The sequence below is a fragment of the Limanda limanda genome, chromosome 3 (assembly GCF_963576545.1).
Source record: "Limanda limanda chromosome 3, fLimLim1.1, whole genome shotgun sequence".
NCBI lineage: Eukaryota > Metazoa > Chordata > Actinopteri > Pleuronectiformes > Pleuronectidae > Limanda > Limanda limanda.
The window spans coordinates 4563992-4591845 of NC_083638.1; the positions used below are offsets into that span (position 1 = coordinate 4563992).

At 41.3% G+C, this 27854-nt stretch overlaps 1 protein-coding gene across 1 annotated transcript in view; it reads left to right on the top strand.

Moving 5' to 3' along the window:
- uacab (uveal autoantigen with coiled-coil domains and ankyrin repeats b) overlaps positions 1–27407 on the top strand; it is a 39744-nt gene extending 12337 nt beyond the window's left edge. The window contains exons 2-19 of the mRNA XM_061068384.1: positions 9048–9178; positions 12640–12728; positions 14167–14231; positions 16696–16753; positions 17049–17119; positions 17455–17561; positions 19278–19459; positions 20203–20240; positions 20737–20793; positions 21124–21231; positions 21574–21606; positions 21827–21919; positions 22270–22300; positions 22411–22460; positions 22821–25526; positions 25778–25930; positions 26164–26229; positions 27269–27407. Of these exons, the coding sequence (XP_060924367.1) occupies positions 9048–9178; positions 12640–12728; positions 14167–14231; positions 16696–16753; positions 17049–17119; positions 17455–17561; positions 19278–19459; positions 20203–20240; positions 20737–20793; positions 21124–21231; positions 21574–21606; positions 21827–21919; positions 22270–22300; positions 22411–22460; positions 22821–25526; positions 25778–25930; positions 26164–26229; positions 27269–27340 (4110 nt within the window). The 3' untranslated portion in view covers positions 27341–27407. The remainder of the gene's footprint in view (positions 1–9047; positions 9179–12639; positions 12729–14166; positions 14232–16695; positions 16754–17048; positions 17120–17454; positions 17562–19277; positions 19460–20202; positions 20241–20736; positions 20794–21123; positions 21232–21573; positions 21607–21826; positions 21920–22269; positions 22301–22410; positions 22461–22820; positions 25527–25777; positions 25931–26163; positions 26230–27268) is intronic.
- The last annotated feature ends 447 nt before the right edge of the window (positions 27408–27854 follow it).

Here is a 27854-nt window from a genome sequence, read left to right on the forward strand (position 1 = left end):
ATTAATGCAGTTTAGGCCACATTTGAGCTGATATTCCATTGTGTTCAGTAACTGGTGACACACTTGATTATTGTGGTTAAGTGGAAAGTTTTAAACCAAAATTGTTTGTTACCACACAGCAAATGAAACTTGAGCTTCGCCATTGAGCAACTATTGTTTAATACATTCCATGAGACTATGAACAAATATCATGTTTTATGAAGCTCAGTCCATCTGACCAACCCCCCCATTCACATTCCTCACCCTGCATGTGTGTGTGTCTGTGTGTGTGTGTGTGATGACTTGTAAGTGCTGGCCAAACAAGCCTCATCATCAGTGTTTGTGGCCAAGTAGCAGCATGCCCATAGAGCTCCTCATTTAACCAAATACGGGCATGTCAGGCACAAGACTCCTGTGTTGTTTTCCCTAAAACCACTTCATGTTGTTCCAGGTGAGATTAAAACAGCAGCCCTCATTCTTCACAACTCTCCCCTGAGCCACGGGACATTTAAGTGTCACTGTCACGTGTATGAGCTCATGTGGTGCAAATGGATCCTCGTGGATTCAAAGATGCTGATTCTAATGACTTACTTTGAAATATAACAGCTCTTTAACAAAAGCAGTACCTTGTTAGTACATAACTTATTCATTATAGCTAAAAATACTGATTGGAAATCATTTGATAGCCCCAGGGCTCTTTGTCTACCTTGTTCTTTTCTTTCATCTCATCGTTATCCGACCAGCTGAAATAATATCATCCATCAGCAGCCATCTACAGCCAAAACCCATAGCTCCACTTGTTTTAATAGTACTACTGGGGGACATCACTATTTTAATGATGGCTATTACTATGTGTCAGATAAGCTGCTGACACATTTAAATATTATACCAAAGGAGCTGCAGTTACTCCAGATTTATTTAAGCTCTAAATGGTTTTCAAACTGTCTTCGTTTTAATGTCAGTGCAGGTGTCTAAGATTCTCTAAAACATTTAGTCATTCTTTGTGAAGAATAAGAAAAATATATTTTATATCACTTTCTGGAATTTGTCTTTATGTCAATGTTTTTGTATAACTCATTTCCACTTTAGTTTGCACTAGATTACAGGCTTGCTTCATCTAAATCGATATTTAAATTAGTTTCCTGAAATTGTAAGCTCATCCTCCTGCCATGAAATACATACATTTATTCTGCACATTGTGATTTTGTTTTGTCTCAGTGAATTCCATTTGATTTAAGACATGAAGAGCACTTACTTTTAGATGCTTTTAGCATGTCTACAGCCCTTGGAGCCTGTTGACATTAATGTTTTCTCTCCTCACACATTCTTAAGTAAACTTTAAAGGTCTGATGAACACATTAAGTTTTCATCATAATCCCTTTAAATGTATTTTGGGTAGAGGTGAGACGCTATTACTGTAAGAAATGTTATGTCCAGTGTACTCTGGACTCGTTTGACCTGTTTCTCTAGAACTGTCTTTCAGAAACAATATAATGGCCTTTCTGTGTTTTTATGATCCTGGCGAGAGTCTTTGCTGGAAGTTGCCAGGGGCAAAGTTCGTAGGGTTTGGGCAGCTGGAAAGCTGAGCTCCTGCCCCGGCAGCAGGTGTTGGAAGTAGAGGAAAATAGCAAAGACAAGCAGGGCTCTAACTTCACTAAAACAGTGTTACCCTTGCAGGTTGATGGACAATCCTTGCTTTTTGGGATCACTGTGCAGCCCAATTGAGAAAGTGAACAGGAAACTCCCTTTAAACCCGTTTAATATATGTTATTGTCCTCTCTGCAGGCTCGGAGGTAGCTCAGCTATCACAAAACAGACCCATGTTATAATTTGATCAATTTGGAGGGCAGCTTGCTCTGGGCAGATTCAGTGCCTGAGATATTATCCTGTGTCCTTCTTTGTAGCTTTACAACAGATTTGTCTTTATGATTCTTATTATGCAACTGTGAAACAAATTGGCTTCATGTTTGATGATGTAGGGTGTTTCGAAGAGGGTGCATTCTTGGTAAACGTGTGTTTTGAATTTGTACTGAATTCAGGTCAGTTTGTAATGAATGTGTACTCTGAGATTAGTTTTCTGTTGCTTTTGGACGCCTGACTAAGGCACACCACTGAGATTCACTGATGTAGAAGCAATAAAACATGAACAACTTTTTATAGGGACCTGTTCCTGATCACATAATGGTGCATTCACAAGTGTTGCTACAGTTTAACAGGGCAGTGGCATCTTTCCAACAATGAGTGTGCAACCCCTGTGAGTATTTACACAATCACTGTTGCTGACTGGGCACATAAAGCTGCAGAGACGATGGTAGATGGTTTGGCACAGGGGTCACAATCTCTTGTAAAATTATTTTGTAATATATATTTGCTTTACGGGAGCAGCATGGTGGTTGGTCTATCTTTGTCCTGTCTGCATGTTTCTGCATTGTGTCTGCAGGGTTTCTCTCCAGGTGCTGCAGCTTCCACCCACAGTCCAAAGACAAGCAGATTGGGGTTAGGTTGAATTAAGTCTCTAAAAAAAACGTGTGAATGGTTGTTTGTCTCGATATGTTGGCCCTGTGATTCGCTGCCGACCTGTCCAGGGTGTACAACCCCTCCCACCTAATGTCCGCTGATGTTGGCTCCAGCCCTTGCAACCCTTGAAAGGATACGAGTTATAGATAATGGATGGATGGACATATTTGCTTTAAATCCAGATCCAGACTCTCCTGTATAGAAAATATCAACACAATAGACAATCATTGGTAACCTCTTCCTCTTGTTGACCACTAGAGGGCGTGTCTGTCTGTCTGTCCTGCATCTAGTCCACATTCTGCCCAGCAAGAGCCGCCCTGTGTTTAGCTGCCGCCCAGATATGCCGCCAGTGCCTCATGTACATACCAAAAAGAGAGTGCCTCTTTCCTCAGGACACCTGGTCTGAACCATCAGTGCGGGCTAGGCCTGATTCGAGAGGGGCTTTCATTCGGAGACATCGACTTACCTGTTCTTTAATGACAGATCGACTCCAAGCGCGCTGTATCTTTCTCACCTCGACTCATGTTCTTTTACACATTTATTGTCTCCGTCTGTCCTCCTCCGCTCTTGATGCATGTGTCCCCAGAGGGGTTTCACTTACTCTCTACATGCCCAGGCAGTTGCACAGCTCGCCACTTCATGCACTGGGTTGTGGTCACAAATTAGAGCGGGGGGTTCACGTTGGGTTGAGCATGGGTGTAAAACTGCTAATGCTAACAGCAGTCCCAGGGGGAGCCTGATGATTGCGAGACAGCAGCAGTAGTCTGGAGGGAGTTTCATGTCATTAGTGCAGAACATTTTCCCCCAGAAAAAAGGGCTCACTGAATTAATAATAGCTGTGGTCCACTTCTCGGCGGCAGTTCTTGGAATGGCCGACTGAAACAACATATTATATTTCAAGGCATTTTCAGGCAATCTCATCCTCTGTTATATCCCTTTTGTTTCTTAATAGATGACACTGTGACTTGCACTGTTTGTTCCTTCTTTGTTTGTTAAACTCCACTGAGTTGTGACTCATGTAATTTCTGGAGATTTCCGTGACACACTTTCTGGTATTTGAGCCGGTCCTTAATGTTCTCATTAGCACTGACGCAGCTAGGGTTTTGGCTTTTTTACTGCCACGGTATATTTCACCAATGAATCAACTTGTCACTGTGGCATTCACACAGCACGCGGCTATTTAAATGTCACAAACAGGTATCTGTGAGGATAAAAATATAAATAGATAAGTGGTGTCATCTCAGGGCATCTTCACATTAAACTATAGGTGATGACTTATGTGATCCGTGTTGAGACGTGATACATGTCGTCTGAATACCTGATTTCTGAGGACATTTTCTCACCTGTTGTTTTGTTTGAACTGGTTTTTATTTGGATTAGGTAAATTTAACTCACACCAATAAACTAACCCAGCTGTTGTTAGGCAAAGCATAATTTTTGTAGGAAGATGTACGAGCAGAATATCATGAATTCAGACAAGATGTGGTCAAGGCAGTGTCATCACTTTTAAAATATTTCCCTATTTTGTTTTGATTTCATATTGCACTGACAAATAAATGTTGCCCTTGCATGGCCATTGTCGTAGTTTTTAAGAAGCGTGATTATTTTCTTTATTCCGATCTTATACTCAGCCTTGCTCATTAAAAACTGTTTTACTTGTATTTTGTATCAGCATCATGATTTTTTAAAGTGGACATGCGAACAGCAGCTATGTCAGTTGTTTCACTATCTTGTCAACTACTGGATGAATTGCTATGAATTTTTGAACAGACAGTCATGGTCCTCAGAGGATGAAATCCACTGACTTCATCATACCACCATGAAGTTGACATTTTAGGGATTTTAGCAAGGGTTCGAGAATACAAATTCAGCAATTGGTTGTGTATCGTTAGTTGTCCTCTCACCGAAACAGCCCAGGGAACAGAATTGAAGGATGGCTTCATGTTTTTCAAGTTTGTTGTGAGATATCCATCTTGCGTTCATATGTACTTTGTAAGAGTTATTACAGCCGCCATGAGTTCCACGAAATGTGGTGGAAACTTGAGACATGGACCAAGAAATGATACCCCATTAAATGTAGCCGCCGATCCCTACAAAGGGCCATATCCAAGAATGTTTTATTACTTTCTTGAAGATTGAGTTTTTGACATTTTTACAGTTTCACAGAGAATAATTCATAACTCTTATGAAAGTATCGGGCATATTTTGGCGACGTACCTCTGAGTGTGCAGTTTTTTGCAGTATGATTGGATTTAAGAGTACTGTCTAGGCCTCGATGGAAGTATGTGCTCTGAGTGCCATTCTAGTTATTTGCTGTAAACATTCTTTTTGCCTATTCAGGCCATGACTGCATTTCTACAAAACCCATAGTGCTGATTCTAAGAAAAACAACATTGTCTTAGACATTCTCCTTGAGATTAATTCAAGGGTTCAATAATCCAAGTGAAAAAAACTGTGGATGAATAATCCATCATCACTGACTCATCCATTTAGGCACTTTCAATGTGAAACTGCTGTCTTCCTTCTGTGAGACACAGCATCTTTTAATCCCAGGTGAAAAAATATGAAAGAAAAAATAAATGAAAAACTTTAAAAAGTACTTCAGAAGGTCCTTTAGTACTTTAAAGTACTTTAAAATGCTAATATCGTCCGTGTACAAAATGGCATTGGTTTACATTTTATGACATGGTGTTTCTTCACAGATGTCTCCTACGATCACGATCATTTTAATAGTCGTCATCCTATGAAACCATATCCGTTTGGCATTGGACACCGCTATCACATGTTGGTGTATAGCTTTATGTTTTGGTCTTGGCTTCAGTCTGTTATCATATGACCAGTATGGTATTTTCTACTGGTGATTTCATCTCTGAGGACATTGGAGACATATTCGTCTGGCCAGGAGCTTAGAGAGGCAGGAAACTGAGGTGTTGGAAAGAGTCGCAGCTTGTAAAAAGTGATGGAGAACCTGAAGTGAAGATGGCACGAGTGTGTAACTGAAGTATGACCAGACACCCAGAATAGTGTGTGAGGACAGGTAGGGGTCTAACCTGGCTCATCGAGTGTCAGCTGATGTTTTGTCCCAAAGGTCAGTGTTAAAATAGAAGCTTTAGGTAATGTTTGCAGACAGCGAGGGTTGAATATCATTTCATCATCCACATCATAATACATTAGAGAGAATACTATGCAATGAAGAGGAGAAGCTGCTGGTCCAAGCTAGTTTGTGTTCCTTTTACCTATTAACGCCCTCATTTCTCTGCATTGAAGGGTTCTGTTCTTCTTTGTAGCCATACTAGCGATGTGGCTGTACGGATGTCAGTGATTGTCAGTGAGTTCAATGCTTTAGAGATTTGTTCTAGATATTCATGGTGCCAATAGGATGAACCACAATAATGACGATTTTTGTTTTTCGAGTTTTTAATGCAATATTTGGGAGCCATTGAATCGATTGCCTGGAAATTTAGTGCAACCATTCATGTGCCACTCAGGATTTATCGTAATAACTTGTGCCTCATCATCAGCACTGAGGTTAATAGACTTGCAAAATCAAAGACATTACCATTAAAAATTGGAGAATCTAAACTGAGCAAAGGTTTGAATGCAAGTTGGAATATATTTTTGTCCCTGTACATTTGCACTGTGATACGCTGGTGACCTGTCCAGGTTAAACACCACCTCTCAACCAATTAATGGATGGATGGATGATAGTCAATAATACTTTTCCACTGATTTCTGATCCGGCATCATATTCACATCAAATGACCAATTGTACAATTTAAGATTTATTTGATGCATAATTAAATACAAATATACATACTCCCTATTACCTACCTATGTTTTTGCAAAGGAATCTACATTATCAAAACTTTTTTTGCAATATATTTAACCCCCCCCCACATACACCTCGGATTAAATATGTAGTATGTTAGAAAACAATTAAGACTTTAAACTGCTTGAATATTTTTGGAATTATTTCAGCTGTGTACTGCTCCAGCATTGGAAAGTAAAGCAGGGAGATACGTTGACATCATATTGACGTCAGGGTATTAAATAAGACTTCTTGGTGTTGAAAAACAAAGCGCATCATATCCATAAATCCTTCCTCGGCGACCACGTCACCCACACACAATCCAAACCAAATGTTTTTTGATGGCACAAATAATCAATGTCACCAATTAGAATTTTAATTGTGTGCGTGACTTCTGCAGTGGCAACTCTAGCTTGCTTATAGCCCTATTATTAAATAGTACATAAACAGATTCCCAAACAAATACACACACACACACACACCAGCACACCCATGTGAGATATTTACGTGACCGATGTACAGTATGCTGCGTGGCTAGGTGCCATTTTGGCGCCTTTGTCTCCATGCAAGGGTGAGCAGCTTTCGTAAGTTGACACCTACTTCTTCATGTGACGGGTCATGCGGAGGAGGTCTTTTTGCATGTTTGTGGATATCAGTGCTGCTCTGTTCACGCCAGTCTGGCAGCGGACAGTAACACAAGCCTGCAAAGCGCTGATGCCGTGTGTAAATTAAACGCGTCGCCCTATTCCACCCCTTCTTTCCTCCGGTCGCTTCTCTGTGGCTGTTTTCCTGTGATATTTTTACCTTTTGAAAATGAAAGTTGTGCTGTTGCCGTGTTAACTGTATGGTATTAGTGTTAGTAAAGCGGCAGTGTGGTTTATGGTCGGGCTGCAGTCTCAGACAGACGGTTGTAAACCGACTGACATCTAACCTTGCCACTGTGCAGCGAGGATCAGGAGGCTTTGGAGCCACACCACTCTGTTTAGATGGATGGGTTGAGGTAGCTTTTCCCCCAGTAGTGCCCTGCGAGGGTCAGTGCCAGAACAACTTCAAATGTGCAAACCATAATCCCCCTCTGACATTAATATTTTCAGATGAAGGCAAACAGGGAGCACAGTGGGGGGTGGCGGTGTAAGCAAGGTCTCTCTGGCTGGCCTTGTTTCATGCTGGCAGCAGTGATGGGCACTATCACCATTACTCACGGTGCAGGCATGTCCAGAATGTATTCTTAGCCCCTGTCTTCCTATCAGTCACTACAGAAAGGTTGGAGGGTCAAAAAATAAAGAGGTAACCAGTCTGCAGGGCTGTCTGCACCGCCGCTGTTTACCAGGGAGGGGGTGATATTTTAAACCTGGGAGAGCTCACATATTTACCCCACTGAGCCTGACTGACCTTGCCATTTGGTCGGGTGAAGACGCTGGAGACCAGTCATAGAAGAGAGAAGAGAAGAGAGAGGAGCTCTGAAGTTCTCACCCGATAAACAAGTAGCTCACAGCTTCTGCTGATAGAAAACAATTCAGAGAAGAAGTGGAAGATCATCACAACAAGAGAAGACTGAGAGAAACGGAAGGTTTGAGGAGGAAGGCTAGAACAGAGGACAAGACACTTGGGGGAGGCGAGCGGTAGCCAGGCTGAGCTGACTTTTACCCCCGAGGAGGAGTTGCAGTTGCCGGCCAGGGCAGGTCCCAGGGCTGGCAGGGCTGGCCCATCTGCTTCTCCACCTCTATTCCTTCCTCCTCTTTCACTCCTCCTTCTCCTCCCTTTTACCATCATCAACCCAAACTGCTGTGCAGTGATGAACTTACAGGCAGAGCCTATGAGCAACACAGGAATGCTTAGAAAATCCTGCCAACTTAATTTCACTGCCTCGAGTGCGGGGAACTCCAGAGGCTGAGCCTTCCGTAGGAGGACCTCCACTGCAGGAGACTGTCATCGTTTCCTCTTCAGATCCATTTTTTGTTGTGCTCACTGGCTGAGTGCACTGAGGAACTGAGGGGATTTTTTTATATTGTTTTTCTCAATTTTCTCAATTTTGTGTTTTTTTGTAAACCGGAACAGTGGCGTCCTTTTCAGTAGCGAGGTGCAAGGACCAGCTCCACTCACCCAAGATGAGCCGCTGGCTGAAATGCACCTCCATGCACTTTGTAGGTATTCATTGTCGGTAGCTTCCGCTAGTGTTGCTTTTGTCTTGTGCTTTCATCACAAACTCAACTCCCTGAACGCTGTGCTTTAACAAAGTGGTAATGCAGTGAGGAAATTATTCTTGAGGCAAATGGGGCAATAATCATCTGTGGATCAATTTGGTGACTCTTTAATTGTTTCTTAACTACCGGATAATGTGCATGTTATCAAAGTGATAACAGTATGTCATTTCACATTTGATCTCCATTATGAAGCACTCCACTTGAATGTTGTTCCCAGAAGCCTTAAGAGTACTCTGTTCCCATGCTTGGTAGCTGTCACTCATCAGGGAACTTAGTGAATCTGCATTACGGCACATTCTTGGCACATTTTGTATTAACACAAGTCTATTGTTGTGCTACAAAAAGAACATCACCGTGCCATAATGTCTGTTGTTGTTTTTGTGTCAGATCTTGACTTTGTGTTTGTCACTGTTGTGTTTCTTAGTCCACTTAAAGAAGTGGAAATTAGTGCTGTTACATGTATTTGGCTCGTCTGATTGGTTTGTGAAACGACCATCAAACCTACTGCATGTCTGATGGTTTCTTATCATCATTGTCAGAACACAGACTGGAACAAGTATGATGATCGGCTGATGAAGGCGGTGGAACGGGGCGAAGTGGATAAGGTGGCTGCTGTTCTCGGGAAGAAGGGCATCATCCCCACGAAGCTCGACGTGGAAGGCCGCTCTGCGTGAGTCAACACAGTCTACAGACACAAACACATATGTCAACAGTTGTTTCACTCTGCAATGCCTTTTTTGAAAATGTCCTAATCTCCAAATGCTAAGCATCACAAATTCCAAACATTGCAGTGGACGCCTCACTTCACATTCCTGACCATGCTTCCCAAAAATGTCACAAATGCCTTGACAATGAGGTCACTCTGACTTTAAAAACATGTTGTACCTCATACCTTCTTTTATGACATCAAGTCTCCAAATCCCAATAAATCCTGCCTGCTCCAAATTCCCATGTGACTCCTTCATCCAGCTGCACTTCATGTGAAAGCCTTTGCAGTGGCATATTATTATGGGACCATGTTTATATCCAGAAATGGCCCTGTTGGTGTCCATCTTTCTAACTGGAGGTCAGTGTGGGAGTTTATGCAAAGAATGTTTGAGGCCACTGAAGGCTTGACCACATTGGCCTGAGTCTGTTTATGTAGTCCTCACAGGAAATGACTCCCTGCAAATTTCGGATCAGAACCACTGTGGTGCTTGTAACACCAAGTAATGCATTTAGACCCAGCTGCAGGCCATTATAGGGATCAGGTGACACTTTGAAGGCCCATATTTATATTGTGTTTTTCAATGGGAACCTCAAGCTTGAGGTTTTGTTTTTGTTTCTTTCCTGTATAAACACCTTACACAAGTTGTTATTAGAGGGGGAGGTTTAACATAAAGATAGGATTGGAAATGATAAAAGGTGCGTGGGGAAAATAGGTCCAGCTAACAGGAATATATGTGCAGGGAATTCACTGATGCTGCTTCCAAAAAACCTCAGATATTTCAGGTATCACATGCAGAACTTTATTTTGGTCCTATCGGTGATCATAATGTCCCAGCCTTTGGAAACAATACACTGAGCTGTTTAAAAAAGCAGGTACTGATTCCAGCAGCAGCATTCTGGGAGTCCAGGCGCCCCCAGTTTAATCCCCAGATATATGAAGAAGTCAATGGTGTCTGGCCTGAGCTTCAGGTTTATTTTGACAAAGGCTTTATTAAAGCATATAACTATGGAACAGCAGATTCCAAGTATTTTCAGCTGTGTGTGAAATTCTCCTGTCACACCATTGCACAGACTAGCGCCTGTATACATGCATGGGCGTAAATAAACAGAATCGTACAAACAACCTGTTAAATATCCAGTCTCATTATAAGGTGCTGGAATTTGTCCGAACTAAATCCAGAACCTTGGCTGCCAACTGTGCAAAGACGGACTGTTAGAGGTTGTTGTAGCTAAACACAGTTGCTCTCATTATTTAGTGTTCCCCTGCAGTGCAGACAAACCACAACTAGTTCACACTAAAATCTACGCATCACCTTAACTGGACTTTTATGGAAAGACGTTGCACACTTGCCAGCTCTGCCCAAAACAAAAGTGAACCACAATCGCAACTCAGCAAATCTGCTTATAGTTCAGTGGGCCACACACAGGCCAACATGTGTCTGTGGCATTCTGACTGCTGCAGACACCAGCAGAGGAATGTCGAATGGTGATCCCATGTAATCACCGACCTCTGTGGGACAACTAATTACAAACTGTTACCTCTAATATATAATTTGGTGGGACCCAGATTAACCTCTCTGTGTTCAGCTAATGAATTCAGCTCTGACCGGTCCATCGCGGCCTCCAGCTGAGTAAACGCTCACAATGAGGTGAGCCCGCCCACCACACCTGCTCATTCTGTGCAGTTGTCAAAGCGAGCTGGCACGACCTTCACAGCAAAAGACGACCACATGACAGCACTAGCTTGGCCATGCAGCGTGAAACTGGCACTAACTAAAGACACTGGTTTGTGCACATTGTTTGTCAGAATTAGCAGCAAGTGTCTTTTAAAAATAGCAAGAGTAAGCTGTGAGTTTCATAGTTGGATCTGTGTGATTTCAGCTTGATCTCATGAAGATGTGCAAGTTTTGTCTTTAAAGGGTATTTCTTAAAATACTAGATAATCCTTGATATTAATTCGGGTGTAGTTCACAACTCGGCTGATAAAGACTTTAATCTTGCTCAAGGTTGATAATCCCAGTGAACCTCATGATGAACACCTATCCCTGTCAGAGTGCTTCATATGCGTGTGTTCATGTGCTCTTGGCAAACTGACACTATTGTAGAAACCCAATGAAGACAAAGACGTCAACAAACATGGACTTGAATGAAAAGGATTATGGGCTTTAATTTTGGTTAAAACGGAGATTTGAAGGATTAATAAGCACAAAAGGAACAGTGACCACAAACCACAAAAATGTATTTACCATGTACCGCTCTTCAGTAGTTTGCTTGTCTGCTGTTTGGTGCTGATGTAAGAGACAATGCTGGTTTCAAATTACTGCAGAATTCAGTGAAGTGTGGGCTCATCATGAGTGACCACTGTTATGATACCCATCATATGGATGCTGTGGCTCCTGACTGGGACATCAAGCCATCAGAGCACATACAGACAATGTGCAACAATATTGGAGCAGTTTGGACAGAGAGAATTAAGAAAGAGTACATGCACATTTGACCCTGTTAAGAAACATTCTCTCATTTACTTTCCGGAAAGCGCTGTGGCTCATGAACTTGATGATTCACATCAGTTCTGCCCTGAGCTGTGGTCTGCTTCCTGTCTGCTGTTTGCACCGAGAGGTCAGGACCCTCCGCTGCTCCTCGGAGAACCAGCATCTTGTGGCCATCAACACGGCTTTTAATACCCACGCCAGTGTTGAGGTGACAGCCTAGCTGTCTCCTTGGCAGATACTTTGGGGTTAGAGTATAAACAGGTTCATGTGACTTGACGGGCGACAGACTGAGATAGGTTTACACACAAGTGCTCTGCAGAGCTTCATGGCTTGTGGCGGCCGTGTTGCTGCTGGTTGAATCAGAGGAGGTGAACGGGAATGTTTCCAGTCAACAGTGATGATGAAATACAGGTTGGAAAACACTCAATTGAGTATTTAACAAGCGAATATGCCGACTTTGTGACAATTAAACATGGAATACAAACAATCACATGTCATTGTTCATTTAGTAACTTCTCTGGTGCTTTTAACTGAATCACATGATCCACAAGTTGATGAAGTTTCCCTAATAACGTAAATATTCAATTTTATGACTTCTAGCCGTAGTGTTTGTGCAACCTTTCCAAATAATTTTACAATATTGCTGAGTCATATACTATGGGGGGTTACAGCAGGAAGCAGACAAGTTGCTCCTGGTTTGTTTAAAGTCAATACAGGCCCTGAGGGTTATTTTCTTTGAGACGGCAGATCCTGCTGATAGCCAGGAGCCAGGCAGACGGTAGCAGTCGCCCTCTTGTTCTTAAGTTTCACCCTCACCCCCTTTTCTTAAACCCTCAATCTCTTTTCCACTTGCCCTCCGCTGCACCTCACTCTGCCACATGACCAGTCTTTCCTTACTTTAAATGTCTCCATCTATCGTCTTGATTACTAGGTTTCATTTGGCTGCGACACGAGGACACCAAGACTGTCTCAATCTCATCCTGGGACACAACGTTGATGTCACTGCGACTGATGCCACAGGTGAGGATCAAAGTTGTACCCTGGAGCTGAATTTATATTATATTTGTTTGCGTTTATATTGGGTCCATGCCCATCACATCAGTAGCAAAGACTTCATACTGAAACTACTTATACATTCAATGCACATTGCAAAAATTGCAACTTCTCTTTGAAACGATTAAAAAATATATCGCTCTGTGTCCCTGGTTTTCACCTTCAGTAGATTTCATAACCACATTTTCTCATTGTCTCTTTCTACATGTTCCTTTTCTTCATGGCAGCTTATATTAAAGATATCACTTTCATCAAATCAAACACTGTTCAAAGAGGAATGTTAAAGTGGTGCTGTGAGTCCATTTCAATGCTGAATTTAAATAATTAAAATTAATGTCATACCTAGAAGAAACAGTTACTGGTCCACGTTACAGCTTTCCCTCCTCACAAATACTGGGAACAGTTACGTAAAATTTTGTATGTTAAAGGGTTGAGCACCTCTATCTTCATTTGCCGTCTTCATATTAGCAGCTGAAATTCCTTGTCACACTCGAATCATCTATGTTTATCAATGAGCATGTTTGACAGACGGGTAAGCTTAATTTATAATGAATTATTAAACTATTATCCGATATCCTCAGACACTGCACACACACACGGACTTCATTTCTTGCTCATTAAGCTATATCAATAATTTGATATTGGTTTACTCCATCTGCTAATGAGGATCATAAATTGGTATCACATTATCTTTGCATAACGAGCTGTCAACTACTGCATTTTAAATTTGTCCACTGACACTTTTACCGAGGGAAAACAAACTTAATGAAGATGGAAGTGTTTGTTAATTTAATCCAATTAAATCAGTTTGGAACTTTTCTGATTCGTGTGGGAACGAACTCCCTGCTAAATATTGTCAGAAGCACGTTTGTAAATTGTGATTTAAAAAAGTTAAGGAATTGCTTTCACCCCCACAAGTAATGAAATGGAATCGTGACTCCAACATAATATTTTTAAATATAATGCATCTCAAATGGAATATTGAAATATTCATTTGTTTACTTTTTTGTTATGTATCTTGTATTACAGTATGTAGCTACGGAACCTATAGTTTCAGCTGCAGTTGTGTACACACCTTAAATTGGCAAGCAATGCAGTTTTGTATTTCTCATGAGGGAACTTGTCTTTCACCCTTAAGCCTGTGTACCTGTTGCTTAGAATCTGTGTGTGTGTGTGTGTGTGTGTGTGTGTGTGTGTGTGTGTGTGTGTGTGTGTGTGTGTGAGTGCCGTGGTTGTGCAAGTGCACTCTCACTATTGCCACAGATTTAATTAACTCTGTGGGAAACGCTGCTCACAATATTCGTGATAGGATAATTGCACATTGCGGCATATGGCTCAGAAAATACACACATGCACATATGAGAGTTTGAATATAATTAATTTTCACCTCATTTATCACTTTCAGGTAAAAATGCTCTTCATCTGGCTTCAAGAAACGGACACTCGGTGTGTGTGCAGAAGCTCCTGCAGGTAAACAACCGCTGCTCCTCAAACACTCTCTGTACCCGACTGTTATTTACTCCTGTGAGGGAATACCTCTACTATATATCATATATTATATCATACTCTCTGTATAGTCTTTGTATATATAAGTCTATATACACATATTTATACATGTGTACATGTTATGTTATTATTATTATTATTATATTCACTATTATTATTATATATACTGTTGCTGCCTTTATTACTATATACTGCTATTATATTGGTATAATTACTATCATATATAAATATATATTATGTTATATTATATACTATATATACTGTACTATTTTTTAGGGCTGGGCAAGTTAACTCGTTTCAATCGAGTTAACTCAAGTGATGAGTTAACTCGATTAATTATTTTATCTCGCATTCACTCAGGTTTGATTATTTATTGTTTTATTGTGAAAGTCAGGCTTTTATTTTGTGAAAGTCTGTTGCTGACTGCTGCAGAACAGGAAAAAAGAAAATAATTGGCGGATAAACAATCGAGTTAACTCATCACTTGAGTTAACTCGATTAAAACGAGTTAACTTGCCCAGCCCTACTATTTTTATATACGTTCTAACAATAACATTACCATCATATCATCAGTATTACCATCATCTTGCCACTGCACCTTATCTACCTATTTATCTTGTGTTTCTGTTTTTATTCTTTCTACCTCAATATTTTTTATTTTATTCTATTGTATTGTATTTTATTGTATTAAAATATACCGGCTGCTATGACGACTTAATTTCCCTTCGGGGATGAATAAAGTAATCTATCTATCTATCTATCTATCTATCTATCTATCTATCTATCTATCTATCTATCTATCTATCTATCTATCTATCTATCTATCTATCTATCTATCTATCTATCTATCTATCTATCTATCTATCTATCTATCTATCTATCTATCTATCTATCTATCTATCTATCTATCTATCTATCTATCTGTCTAACACGACACAACCCATGATAACATCTTATATTCTGTTGATCTTTACATCTTAGGTTTTATCTTCTTCCATTCCTCTACTTGTTGCTCTACCGTGTTGTTTATCTCCACTGTCGTCTACGTGTCCCACAGAGCAGCTTCTCAGTCACTGGTCGGTCAGTTTCCGTCACAGCTCCTTTAAATAACCGTTGCTCTGGCAGCTCTGGCAGCTGTGCCCAGTCTGTACCGGTGGACACTGGGCCCTGTTGAGTCACCGTGCCCCTCTGTAGGATTTATGTGTTTACAATGAGGGGGCTACCTCTGTAATATTGTGCTCTCACAGCCTCGTAGCCCCGCCCCTATCTGTCCTATGATCAAACCAGGGGGAGTGGCTGCTGGCAGGGGGGGGGGGGGCGGGCTGTCAGTGGTGTTGACAAGCCTTCCCTCCTGCAAACCTGGCGTCATCACACCAGACATAGCAGCTGGACGCCATCACCCACCACCCCCCCCACTACCTCTCTCTCTCTCTCTCTGTCAGCCCAAACCCTCAAAGTATAGGGTATCCCCCCCATCGGCTCCTGTTGCCGCTCTAGCGCCTCCAAACCCCCCCCACCCCCCACCCCAAGCTTTGTCACTTGAGCGCACAGCTAATTTTTGGGCCTTGTTGCTGGAGAGAGTTGGGTTTTTATAGTGGGGGGGGGCTCTCTGGCAAGCTTACCCAGCAACATCAGGCCCCTGTTGGCATGAAGTCCTCAAAGCTTCCACAACATGCGCCCGTCACCAGCTCTGCAGAGACGTCTCAAACATGTCAGCGCAGCACATGACTCGCCAACAAGTTGTTCCTTCAGTGAAACTATTTAATTGTGTTATTAAAAGAATTACTTCGTGTTCAACCAGTAGTCTTTTTGAATATTTGCCTGAATTCAACAGCCTTGTAACTTGAGTGATTTGGTGAATAAGTTTTGTTTTCACTCTTTTAGCTTTTCAACAACCTGAAAATCCAGGCTCATGTTCAATACTCAACAATCAAATCAAGCTAACGTCATTATCTACATTGTCATATTTTACCTGCCTAGTTGGCAACATGATGTAATGCAGTTTATTAGGGACCCAGCTGTAATTTTATCCACTACCATCATTATATAATAGAGGAAATCACGTTTGAAGGCTTTTAGTGTGTCTGTGTTATTATACTGTGATGTGTGAGAACTGCTCTGTGTTAATACGCGTCTAATGTACACTGCTGATTACACTTACATGTTTTCTTTAAATCTGTGATGTCTCATATGTGCTAAAATGTCACTTATCATATTAATTATTTACAGAGCAACTGTAGGTTATCAGCGTTAGTGAAACTTGGCTGTTAGAGTGAGCTTTAAATAGTGCTCTTAGATATATAACAAATGTTGTACCTCTTTATTTTACAGATCTAGTTTATGCTATAATCTTTCATGTTTTAACACCAGTGAAAATCATTTGCTTCATCGTTCTGTCGAGCCAACCTGTGTCTATGTTCTTTTACAGAACAACAGTCCAGTTGGAAATGTGGACCTACAAGGAAGGACAGCTCTACACGATGCTGGTAAGACTCTCAACACTGAGACTCTGCTGTAATACTCACTTCACTAACTTTAGTCCTAACTCTATTTTACTCCACAACTACTAACTCAGCTTAATCCCACTCCACTCTGAATGTTACCATTTACCCCGTTACCCAGGATGATAATGAAAAAGTGATTTATTTTATTTTTGACTGCAAAACCTTCATCATATACAACAGGGTCCACACCAGCACTGAGCTGCTGAACACTTGTTTCTCTGTGTTTCTGTCAATGAGATGAATTGATTGCAGTTGTTTCTCATCCTTCTCTCTGCAGTCATGGCCGGCTGCTCATCCAGCGTGAAACTTCTCTGTGACAGCGGAGCATCTGTGAATGCCACTGATTTTGTGAGGATTAATGTTGCACTTAATTTCACACACTGTCTTTTCATGGTCTCCTCTCATGTATATTTATTTCATTGCCCTGTGCCAACTGTGTAGTGGTCATTGTGGGAATAGTTCACTACATGTCAGGTCTGTTAGAGCAACACACAATCTGATTCACTAAATCTCAACCTGCTCCACTTGAATGAACCTGAAGTAAACTGTGGGTTACACTGGGTGCTTTGAGGCAAGTGACATATTGACACCTTGAATGGAGATGTTCACTGTGTAACTGTCTTGTGTTGTACCAGTGGAAATGTGTGTATCTATATGTCCGCCTGTGTGTGTTTTTTCTCCAGGATGGCAGGACACCTTTGGTGCTGGCAACCCAGATGTGTCATTCACGCATCTGTCACCTGCTGCTGGAGCGAGGGGCTGACATCACCATACGGGACAAGCAAAACAAGTAAGAGACGCCCCCCCCCCCCCCCTCACCATCCCATCTTTGTTCGATTTGTCAAATATGAATATCAATTTTTCAAATCAAAATGTGTTGCAGCTTTTGACAAGGAGTGTTACACTTTACATTCAACAAATCAATATATTTGCATTTCTATTGATCCCTTTCTGACATGAACATGAAATCACAGAAACACAGATTGTGTGCTGGCTATGAACTTTCACCACACACAAAAGGAACCCTACAAACATTTTTACCAGACCAGTTAAAGTAGAAATGGAAGAATAAATCATTTTTAAAAAGGAGGAATGGAAAATTACAACAGCAATTAGAAGCCACAGATCATTAGTAGTTAATTTGTTTGTCAAATAATAAACACTGAATATGCATCTCAGGCTCACAAGTCTGAGTTGAGTCCTGGAAACTGATGTCATGGGGATTCATTTGACTCATTGCATTATTGACATGATTTAAATCTTAAATTCTTTTTTTCAATTTTAATATAATATCAGACATCACAACAGTAAATAACACATTTTTGCTTGCATATTTATTGGGGTTTCTAACCCGCGTTTGTAAAACAAAACAGTGCTCTAAAATTGTATCATTAACCTCCAGATGTTTTTGAGAAATGCTTTGTGAGCTTCACATAACTCACATCAATAACACAGTTGTAGCACAGTTTGTGAATGTTTTTGCTTCTAGTCAACTAGTAGTCTTTTTGCATAATTGCCTGAATTCAACAGCCTTAGAAATGGAAGAATACATTTTTTTTTTTAAATTTTTAAAAAGGAGAAATTGAAAATTACAACAGCAATTAGAAGCCACAGATCATTAGTAGTTAATTTGCTTAGTATTTTTTTGTCAAATAATAAACACTGAATATGCATCTCAGGCTCGCAAGTCTGAGTTGAGTCCTGGAAACTGATGTCATGGGGATTAATTTGACTCATTGTATTATTGACATGATTTAAATCTTAAATGCTTTTTTTCAATTTTAATATAATATCAGACATCACAACAGTAAATAACACATTTTTGCTTGCATATTTATTGGGGTTTCTAACCCGCGTTTGTAAAACAAAACAGTCCTTTAAAATGTAATCATTGACATCCAGATGTTTTTGAGAAATGCTTTGTGAGCTTCACATAACTCACATCAATAACACAGTTGTAGCACAGTTTGTGAATGTTTTTGCTTCTAGTCAACTAGTAGTCTTTTTGCATAATTGCCTGAATTCAACAGCCTTAGAAATGGAAGAATAAATCATTTTTAAAAAGGAGAAATTGAAAATTACAACAGCAATTAGAAGCCACAGATCATTAGTAGTTAATTTGCGTAGTATTTTTTTGTCAAATAATAAACACTGAATATGCATCTCAGGCTCACAAGTCTGAGTTGAGTCCTGGAAACTGATGTCATGGGGATTAATTTTACTCATTGTATTATTGACAAGATTTAAAGCTTAAATGCTTTTTTTCAATTTAATATAATATCAGACATCACAACAGTAAATAACACATTTTTGCTTGCATATTTATTGGGGTTTCTAACCCGCGTTTGTAAAACAAAACAGTCCTTTAAAATGTAATCATTAAGATCCAGATGTTTTTGAGAAATGCTTTGATTTGTGAGCTTCACATAACTCACATCAATAACACAGTTGTAGCCCAGTTTGTGAATGTTTTTGCTTCTTAACTATCGTTGTTGCTCTCCCTCAGGACGGCGCTGATTCTGGGCTGTGAGTACGGCTGCAAGGACGCGGTGGAGGTGTTGCTGAAAAGCGGCGCTGACGTGAAGGTGGTCGACGGCCTGGGTCACGACACGTTTCACTACGCACGCCTCAGCAAGAACCAGGAGCTCGTTACAATGGTCAAAAGTTACTACGACAAAGTCACCCGAGGTAAATGGCAGGAAATAACACCACCTGAGGCCAAACGTGCTAAAAAAACATCATTAGCAGTTTGAAATGAAAACAAGAACAAGAGAAGCATATTTAATTTGACCACAGAGTGCAACAAAGCATCTGAAATTTTAACTGCTGTCTGACACATGTTAGCCTAGTGTTTGTAGTTGTGATGATCCTCAAATGATGCCAAAGAAAAATCATCCTGTGTTTTTAAAGACCAATTTATTACATTTTAAACAAATGGGAAGTAGATGGGAAGAAGAAATTCCATTTTTCAAGTTGTGAAGTGACTAAGTTGAAGGGTAACAGGGTTCTGAGACTTCTGTTTGCTGTGTTTAAGCTACGTGGCGTAATAAGCATCTATTAAGTGAGTCACCTTTTTCAAAACCCTATTACATGCAGAGAAAATGGCACATATATACAGTAAATATACCGTATATATGTGTATAGCCTCTTTCCACTGGTTTGATAACTGTACTTATTAAAACAGAAACAAATAGTCGTACACAAATGTTCAAAATATACAAATGATACAGAAAATCAAGGCAGTTTGATTTCAAACGTCGTGTAGAGTTTAGATTTTACCGTCTTCCAGAATGTGAACACACAATGAACATATGAAAATAACTACCAACTGCTGTTAAGAGACAAAGATCAAACTTTTCTCTGATTTCTTTCTTCGTATATGTGGGAGGACAAGTGGAATCTAATCTTGCTGTTTTCTTGCTTTGTTGCAGATAAAGAATCTGCAAAGATGGAACAGTGGAAGCGACAGGTAGTTCCTGCAGCCTTCACTTTACCCCCCGACATCATCCATTCAACCTTACCTATAGGGAGGAGAAGCTGCAACACCTTCCACTCACTGCTCTAAATATTAAAAAAGACCTTCCTGTGTACATGTAGCAGGAATACTAATGAAGTGACATTTGCGTTGCCATTCTGTTTCCATAAAGCTTTTGTTAGAGAGGAGAAAGGTCAAGGTTTGCTCGTATCCCAAAGCTGTTGTTGACATTAATAAGTCGAAGTCCTTCCCGTGCAGCATTCAAATGATTAGATACTGTGAAGCCTCTGCTGTAAAAACACACAGGAATTTGCATTGTCTCACATCCAAAGTCTTTTTCTTTTTTCCCCGAGCTGCCCCCTGTCTCTCAGTTGAACTTGACTGCCATCTAGTGATAACAAGTGGAAGTTGTTCCATACACGTTTTAAGCTCGTGGTAATGTTATAACCTGTAAACATGGTTGTAAAAAAAGATCCTGTCTCATCCTCAGCACTCAGTGGAGCGATCAGAGGCTTCCGAGGTTAACAGGAGGGATCAGATCATACACGTATGTGTCTCACACACATCGACTCTACTTCATTATCAATCATAAGAATCTCAGGACATTCAAAAATATGTATTTGAATTCACTGCACTCAAATTTAAGTACAGTAGAGTGTATACAAGTCCCCCTGTTTAAATGCACTGGATTTGTATTTGCACCAAATTGCACTAAATCAGAAATATCTGTCCCCTGAACATTTTATTGATTTTATTTATCAAGATCATTGAAATGTTTTCCGCCCCTTGATCCGTATCCTGAAGACGTTTTAATGACAGGTGTAAACTGATGACTGTTTCTTAGCTTTAAACCTTTATGTGTGTGCGTGTGTTGTAGGACCTTGAGAAACAGAACAGCACCCTGCAGGAAAGTCTGAGGAAGTACCACCAGGAGCAGAGGACCCTGTTAGATAAGGTCAACGTACTTCAGCAACAGCTCTCACAGGTAAACAATACACCACCACAGGAAGCTTTTTTCAATGCACATCGTTTTCTGTGGGCAGATCTGAACTCGAGGCTTGGAAGCTGAGCTGTATAATTTCGTAGTCTTAGGTTCTGCCAAGTTAATAACAATAATGTTTGATTTAGGACCGTGTTTTTTTAAGAGTAGGCAGAGCAAGCTTTTTACACTGATTGCTTTTGTAAAACATTACTTACTATGTTTAAAATGCTGCATTCTTTGAGCATAATAGATGAGCTACCAGAACATGTTTCCTTCATAAGGGAATGAGGACATTTACTAAAATGCTGTACTGTTAGTTATAAATCCTCTTTTTCTAATCTTCAGGAAAAAATTTCATCTGAAGACACTCAAAAGGAGGTACGAATCTTTTCCTCCTTAAAAGAGTTTTATCAGAATCTTATACTGTCATATCTTAACTCAAGTAAACCCACATAAAGTCATGAAAACAACCCAAGGATATCGGTGCTGTTGTATCAACAAAGCACCCCTGCTGTTCTGTGGATATTATTTAATCAGTCTTTATTTTTCTTAACATGTGTAGTTTCTCTTGCTTGACTTCTTTTTTTTTTGTTTTTAGAAGGATCACTTGAAAGTGTTGCTCAGTGCCAAAGATCGAGAGGAAGGGGCTCGAGGCCCGGAGACTGTCAAAGTCCAGCTTCGGAGTACTATGGTCAGTGACTTTATGATTATATATGTGTACATGTATGTGTGTATATATATATGTTTTCTACTTTGAGGCTATAATCCCCAGGGGAATGTATTTATAACATCAGAATTAAAATATACTTTATTCAAATAGTTTTTAACTTATATTATAAAACATTTGCAACTTAGTGCATCTCTTATTCAAAAATGTATAATAAATCTAGTCTATTTATTAATATAGTGCATGTATTTTAAATGTCCAGTTTGTTTTTTACAGTGGTGCAGCCATAATGTTCTGTTATATGTATTCTCTAAGTCTAAACAGTCTAATTTCAGCCATTTGTAATGAGTATATGTATCTGTATACATTCACAGGGGGACTACTCTGGCCAGTCGGTTATCAAAGGTAAGTTTCCCTCTATTCATTTTATTATAAAGAAAAAAACCTTAATTGGAAACCTCACCAGTACATTACGAGATGGTTTGAATGATGTTTGTTCACTTTTGTGTTTCCAGGCAAAGAAAACATTTTGCTCAAACAAACTCACAGCTTGGATTCTGATCAGGTACATTTTTATCTGATTAACAGTTGCATATGATGTAGAAAATGACCAAAACTCAGTGTTAGTAGTTTGCCTCTAATCATGTTTTGTTTGCTGCTAATACAATTTTCATATCCTGATGGGTTTCATTGTCTCCTTCAATAAAAGAGTTTTGTGACTCATTCAATTCGTTCTCCATCTCAAACCTAATCAGTCCGCATTTGAAAATGGGGAAAAAAGTCTGAGGCGACCCAGAACAACCTTTTGTGAATGTATCACAAAGGAATCAACAGCTATTCTGTACTTTCAAATAAAGTGTCTGGTTTTTCCATTCAAACACTTGCTGTGTAAAAGTAAGAATTTGTTTTTCCTCTTTCTCTGCAGTTGCTCCAGCATCCGGCCATGTCGCGTTCACTGTCCAGACCCGGAGAGAAGAGTCCACCAGCTGTAGGATGGGACCTCTCTGGTGAACTGGATTCGCTCCGACATGAACTTGAGACGGTCAAAAGAAGACAACATGCGGCAGAGGAAGAGACGGCGCGGCTTCAATCCGCCCTGAACCGTAAAAACCGAGAGTGCCAAGAGCTGGTTCAAAACCGAGACGCCATCCAGAGGCAGGCTGACCAGCAGATCCAAGAACTGGAGGACGCCTTGGGAGACGTCCAGAAGAGGATGCTGGACTCTGAGTGTAAGGTCAAACAGCTCCAAGCCCACGTAGTCGCTGTCAAGGAACACATGGGCGGCCAGGCCACAGAAGAACTGCGGGTCCAGCTGCAGGATGTCAAAGCCAAGTATGAAGGTGCTTCAGCGGAAGTGGGTCGCGTTCGTAACCGACTGAAACAGAGCGAGAAAGCCTTGGAGGAGTACAAGACCAGCGAGAACCAGTTAGCAACCGAGGCAGAGAGTCTGAACCAGGAGGTGGGAGTTCTGACTGCAGAGCGAGAAGAACTTGCCGAGGCCCTTGTAGAAATGGAAACCAAGTTGAAGGAGAGCCAGATTAAACATGGCAACACCGTACCAGCTGAGAAATTTGACAACATGAAAAACCTGCTGACCAATGCTGTGGATGAGAAGGAACGACAGCTCGCTGAGCTCAGGGAAGACTACGACCGGGTGCTGGAGGAAGTGGCAGATCTCCATCGAAAACTGGACAGTCCCTCATCCCAGGGAGGATCAGGAGGGATGTCCGCCGAGGAGCAACAGAGGATACGAGCGGCTCTCGAAGAGCAAAATGCTTCACTGAAAAGAAAACTGGTGGATGTGACCGGCAAAAGCCAGGCCCTAATTCAAGAGGTGGAGGAGAGTGAGGAGGAAAGAGACATCCTACGAGAACAGCTTGATGAGCTCAACAGCAGGATCGAAATGTACTTCATACCTGTAAAGGATCACGAAGAAGCCCGGAGGAACATGGTCACAGCTCTGGAGGAGCTGGAAGACAAACTAGTAGAAGCAAGTGAACGTTACGGAAAAGCAGAGGGACAAGTCCAGCAGCTTCAGAGCGAGAGAGCCACCCTGCAAGAGAACATCAGGAGTTTCCAAACTGCCAGAGAGAAAAACCAGAGTGAAACGGACGGTTTGAAGTGTCAGAATGCCGATCTGACGAAGAGACATGAACTGCTACAGAAGAAATGTGAAGACCGAGATAAAGAGTGCGTACAGCTGAGCACACAGAGCCAGACTCTGAAGCAGAGCCTGGAGGGGGAGTATATTTCCAGACAACAGCACGAGCAAGTGAAGATGGATTTAAGTTCCACCTTAGAAAGTGTTAAAGCTGAGATGTTGAAGTTAGAGACCAAGGCAAAAGAAAGTGCGGAAGAATTTAAGTGTTCGGAAGAAGGAAATAAAAAGTTGAAAGATGAGTTGGAAAAGGTTCTGTTTGACGTGAAACAGAATTATATGAGCATAAAAGACTACAGAGCGTCCGCAGACCATCTGAACGCTGCTGTGGTTGAGGCTGAGAATAAAGCAAAAGAAGTGTCAGATATGTATGTGTTGGCGCAGGAGGAAACGGTAAAGCTTACCCAAGAGTTAGAGGCCCAGAAGAAAGAACTTGATACCATCCAGGAGGCAATTCAGTCCAAGTTCATTCCGCTGACAGCAGCTGAGGAGAAAGAACACTCCCACAGCGCCCAGGTGAAGGAGCTGCATGCCAAGCTCATGGGAATGGAAGAGAAGTACAACAGAGAACGATCTGCTGGAGAGGGCAGCAAGCAGGAGAAAGAGAAACTAAAGCTTGAGATTGAATCTGTTCAGCAGAGACTGGACACGGCATTAGTTACTGGAGAAAAGCACAAGGAAGTGGAGGAAGGGTTGGTGGGTAAATTTGAGGAACTGACTCAGAAGTTGGTCAGATTAGAGCAGCAGCACGAGGAGGTCACACGTCAGAAAGCCGATCTCCAAGACCAGAACGCTCTCTGCAACTCTCAGGTCCAGAACCTCCAGGAGCGTCTGAAAGCAGAGTTGACCCGGATATCAACGTACGACTTGGAGCTCAAAGCCCTGAACGACGCCATGCAGCAAGCCCAGGCCGACTGCAAGAAGGCAAGAGAGACTCGGCAGGAGGAGGCCCAGAGGGTCGGCGCCCTACAGAGAGAGCTGCAGGAGCTCCGTGGGGATCAGGCGTCTCGGCTACAACAACAGACCAAGGGAGAGGAGGCCATGGAGGCTGAAGTCGCTCGGCTACAAATGGCTCTGCGTGAGGAGGAGGAGAACACCGCCCAGAGGGCCGAAGATGTGTCCGCCCTGCAATCCGAGCTCCTGCAGGCCACACAGGCTCTGGAGGAGATCCGCTACAAGGAAGACCAAATGAACCAGCTGAAGAAAGAGAAGCAGCAGCTGGAGGAGGAGGCGGCCAACCTCAGCAACAAGCTACTGAGCCTAGCGGAGGAGTGTGAGGAGGCCCATCAGGAGGCGGCAGGAGCACGGGAGGGCGAGAGCAAGGCCAGGGGGGAGAGGGAGGCTCTCCAGGAGAAGGAACGTGCCATCGAGAGAGAAATCCGAGAGCTGAAGGAGAGATACGACGAGTCGCTGAGCACCATCAGTGACCTTCAGAGGAGGTCAGCTCAGCAGACTGACGCTAAAGACAAGAAGGTAGGAAATACCAGACGTTACAGCTGAGTTATAAACAGACTCTTTCACTATTTAAACACACTGTGGTGCAGTCAGTGTGTGTGTAGTTTCAAAATGTGATAATCCACTTTTAAAAATGTAAATGCTTCATTGATCCAGAGGTAAATTTTTAGCTAAAAATGTGCAGATTTTGAAAGAAACTATAATCCGTGGTGAGGAAGAATTATCTACCAAGATGAATGTTTATATATTTGTGTGTGTTTGTGTGTCAGATCACAGAGTTGCTGACGGACGTGGAGCGGTTGAAGCAGGCGCTGAACGGTCTCTCCCAGCTGGCGTACACCAGCAACGCTCCCAATAAGAGGCAGGCGCAGCAGATGGACACACTCCACGGCCAGATCAAGATCCTACAGCAGCAGCTGGCTGTGAGTGGACACACATATTTATATATGTATTACAGAATATCACGTCAACATATCCTGCTTTATACTTAGTTAGATTCACTGCACGGTAACTGTCTCTCTGTTTATGACTGACTGGAAAACTCCATGGGAGACAATAATAAGTTCTCATTTTCTATTAGGCTTTAGTAAGAAATAAATTAAAGCAATAACCTGAATGCTCTTGTTTTCTTTCTCCCTCCCTTCTGCTTGATAAGGATGCTGAGACGCAACACAGGGAGGTGGTTTCAATTTATCGAACTCATCTCCTCAGTGCAGCGCAGGTAAGATCCTCTTCGTTCTGCTTCTCAAAGATTTGAAAGTGCATGCTGACCACTAAGAAACTTTTGTCTCGTTCTCATTAAGGGTCTCAATTAAAATATAATGAGCTCCATCGTTCAGATTGCCTTTAATGAACTGTTCGCAGCAACAACAACATCAGAAAGCCAGCAGATTGGGAAAAATAGGCTTATGAAATTATTTCTGTTATATCCATTAGATTAGATTTCTTTATTTTATCCACACAACGGGGAAATTCACTTGTTACAGCAAATAAGAGAAAACAGAATTTAAGTAACAGTGCCAAAGCACATAAAAAAGATCACAATATGTACACTACTAAACTACACATAATGAGAGTACAGAAACAAACAACCTGCAAAACAGACACTGTGCAAAAGCAGGTACTGGGGAGAAAGTGGAATGATGTAAGTGTTATTGTAATGAAAACAAAAATATTATAAGTAATATTGCAACAGTAGAGACCATGATACAGAAAATAATTAAAAAGTAAGTGACCATAATATAAATAATACTACAAGATAGCATAATGGAAATATAAATATTGCAATGTAACCATTATAAGTGACCATGATATAAATAAAGATGTAAAGTGTTGAATATTATTGTGCATGGTAGTGATCTGAGTAAAAAATAAAAAATAAATAAGAAAAATAAAAATACAAATACAGCTATGGTGAGAGGTTGAGTGGAGATAGAGATAATAGACAGGGACTACAACATAATCAGGTGGTGCTGGTGTTGTAGAGCCTGACTGCAGCCGGGATGAAGGACTAGCGGAACCTCTCCTTACACCGTGGGTGTACTATTTATGAAGATTGAGGGCAAAACTTCTGCCTAGAAGTAAAGCTATAGGGCCTTGATCGCCACCTGCTGGCTGGCTGCAGTTGGTGTATCCTCTTCATCCTCCATGTTAATGAATGGGAGATGGACTAAGTTAAAAAGCCCAGAGGACACATTAAACAACTTTTTCTCAAAGATGTGACCCATTGATTAACAGAATCCTTGTTGTTGGTCCCCCAGGGTCACATGGATGAGGACGTCCAGGCCGCCTTACTGCAGATCATCCGCATGAGGCAGGAGTTTGTGTGTTGAACCTTCCTCCGACAAAACACCATGCTACCGACGACTCGGATTCATCATTTTCCCAGAGTCCCTTGCTGTGGCCCCTGTGGGTGCTCAGTGTGTGTGTGTGTTTGTGTGTTTGTCTCTCAGCAAAGTTCTGAAATTCATTTTGTTGAAGTATGATTGTTCCCAGATATCTCCTCTGTGTTGTGGGTACAGACAAATAACTGCAGGAATGATTGATACTAATGTGATACTTTTATAGAGACACAGCCAACTGGAATTTACTTAAAACCAGTATCAGACTAACCAGTGGAATCCTTTTGACTTTATCATCTACCTACTGTTTATGTAGAAACACTTTCTAGTTGCTGGTACAGTTTGTGAAAATACAATTCCGTACATTTCTGACAAATCTTTTTTTCGAAATGAAAATCTCTGCTTTTATCTTGTGGATTTAACCCGTAATATTCAGTAATATGGAAGTTATTTGAAATGTGGGTCAACTTCCACAGATTACGTGAAAGCTCAGCTGAAATGTGAA